The 363-nt window shown below is 63.1% G+C and overlaps 1 protein-coding gene across 1 annotated transcript in view; it reads right to left on the bottom strand.

The window, feature by feature from the left end:
- Positions 1-269, bottom strand: part of FANCE (Fanconi anemia, complementation group E) — a gene marked incomplete at both ends in the record, with an annotated part of 3,334 nt that extends 3,065 nt beyond the window's left edge. The window contains 1 exon segment of the mRNA XM_010013025.1: positions 40-269. Within this exon segment, the coding sequence (XP_010011327.1) occupies positions 40-269 (230 nt within the window).
- Between the last annotated feature and the right edge of the window lie 94 nt (positions 270-363).

The following is a 363-nucleotide window of genomic DNA, read 5'->3' as shown; positions in this document are numbered from 1 at the left end:
CCTCCAAAACACCCAGTTTTGGGAACACATTCAACTCACACAGCCAGGGCCCCCTCCTCCGGCCCCTCCAGCACGGGCTCCTCAGCACACAGGGCTGTGGTGAAGGTCTGCCAAGAAAACACGGGCCCTGGTCCCTCCCCAGGCTGGACCCGCTGCAGCATCCGGAGCGCAGCCAGTGTCCCACAGGAGCTGGAGGCCAACGCGTGGAGCAGGAGGCGGCTCGGCTTGTCCAAGCTCTGCAGCCAGGGCAGCCCACGGGGCTCCATCACCTACAAGGGAAATGGGGAGAGGCCTCAGATGAGGCACACAGAGCAGGGTGCAGGTAGGATGGGTTAATCCAGGACATGATCTGGAGCACAACAC

Source organism: Nestor notabilis, unplaced genomic scaffold (assembly GCF_000696875.1).
Source record: "Nestor notabilis isolate BGI_N333 unplaced genomic scaffold, ASM69687v1 scaffold17744, whole genome shotgun sequence".
Lineage (NCBI taxonomy): Eukaryota > Metazoa > Chordata > Aves > Psittaciformes > Psittacidae > Nestor > Nestor notabilis.
The sequence above is the reverse complement of the archived record's forward strand: the minus strand, read 5'-3'. Positions and strand labels throughout refer to the sequence as shown.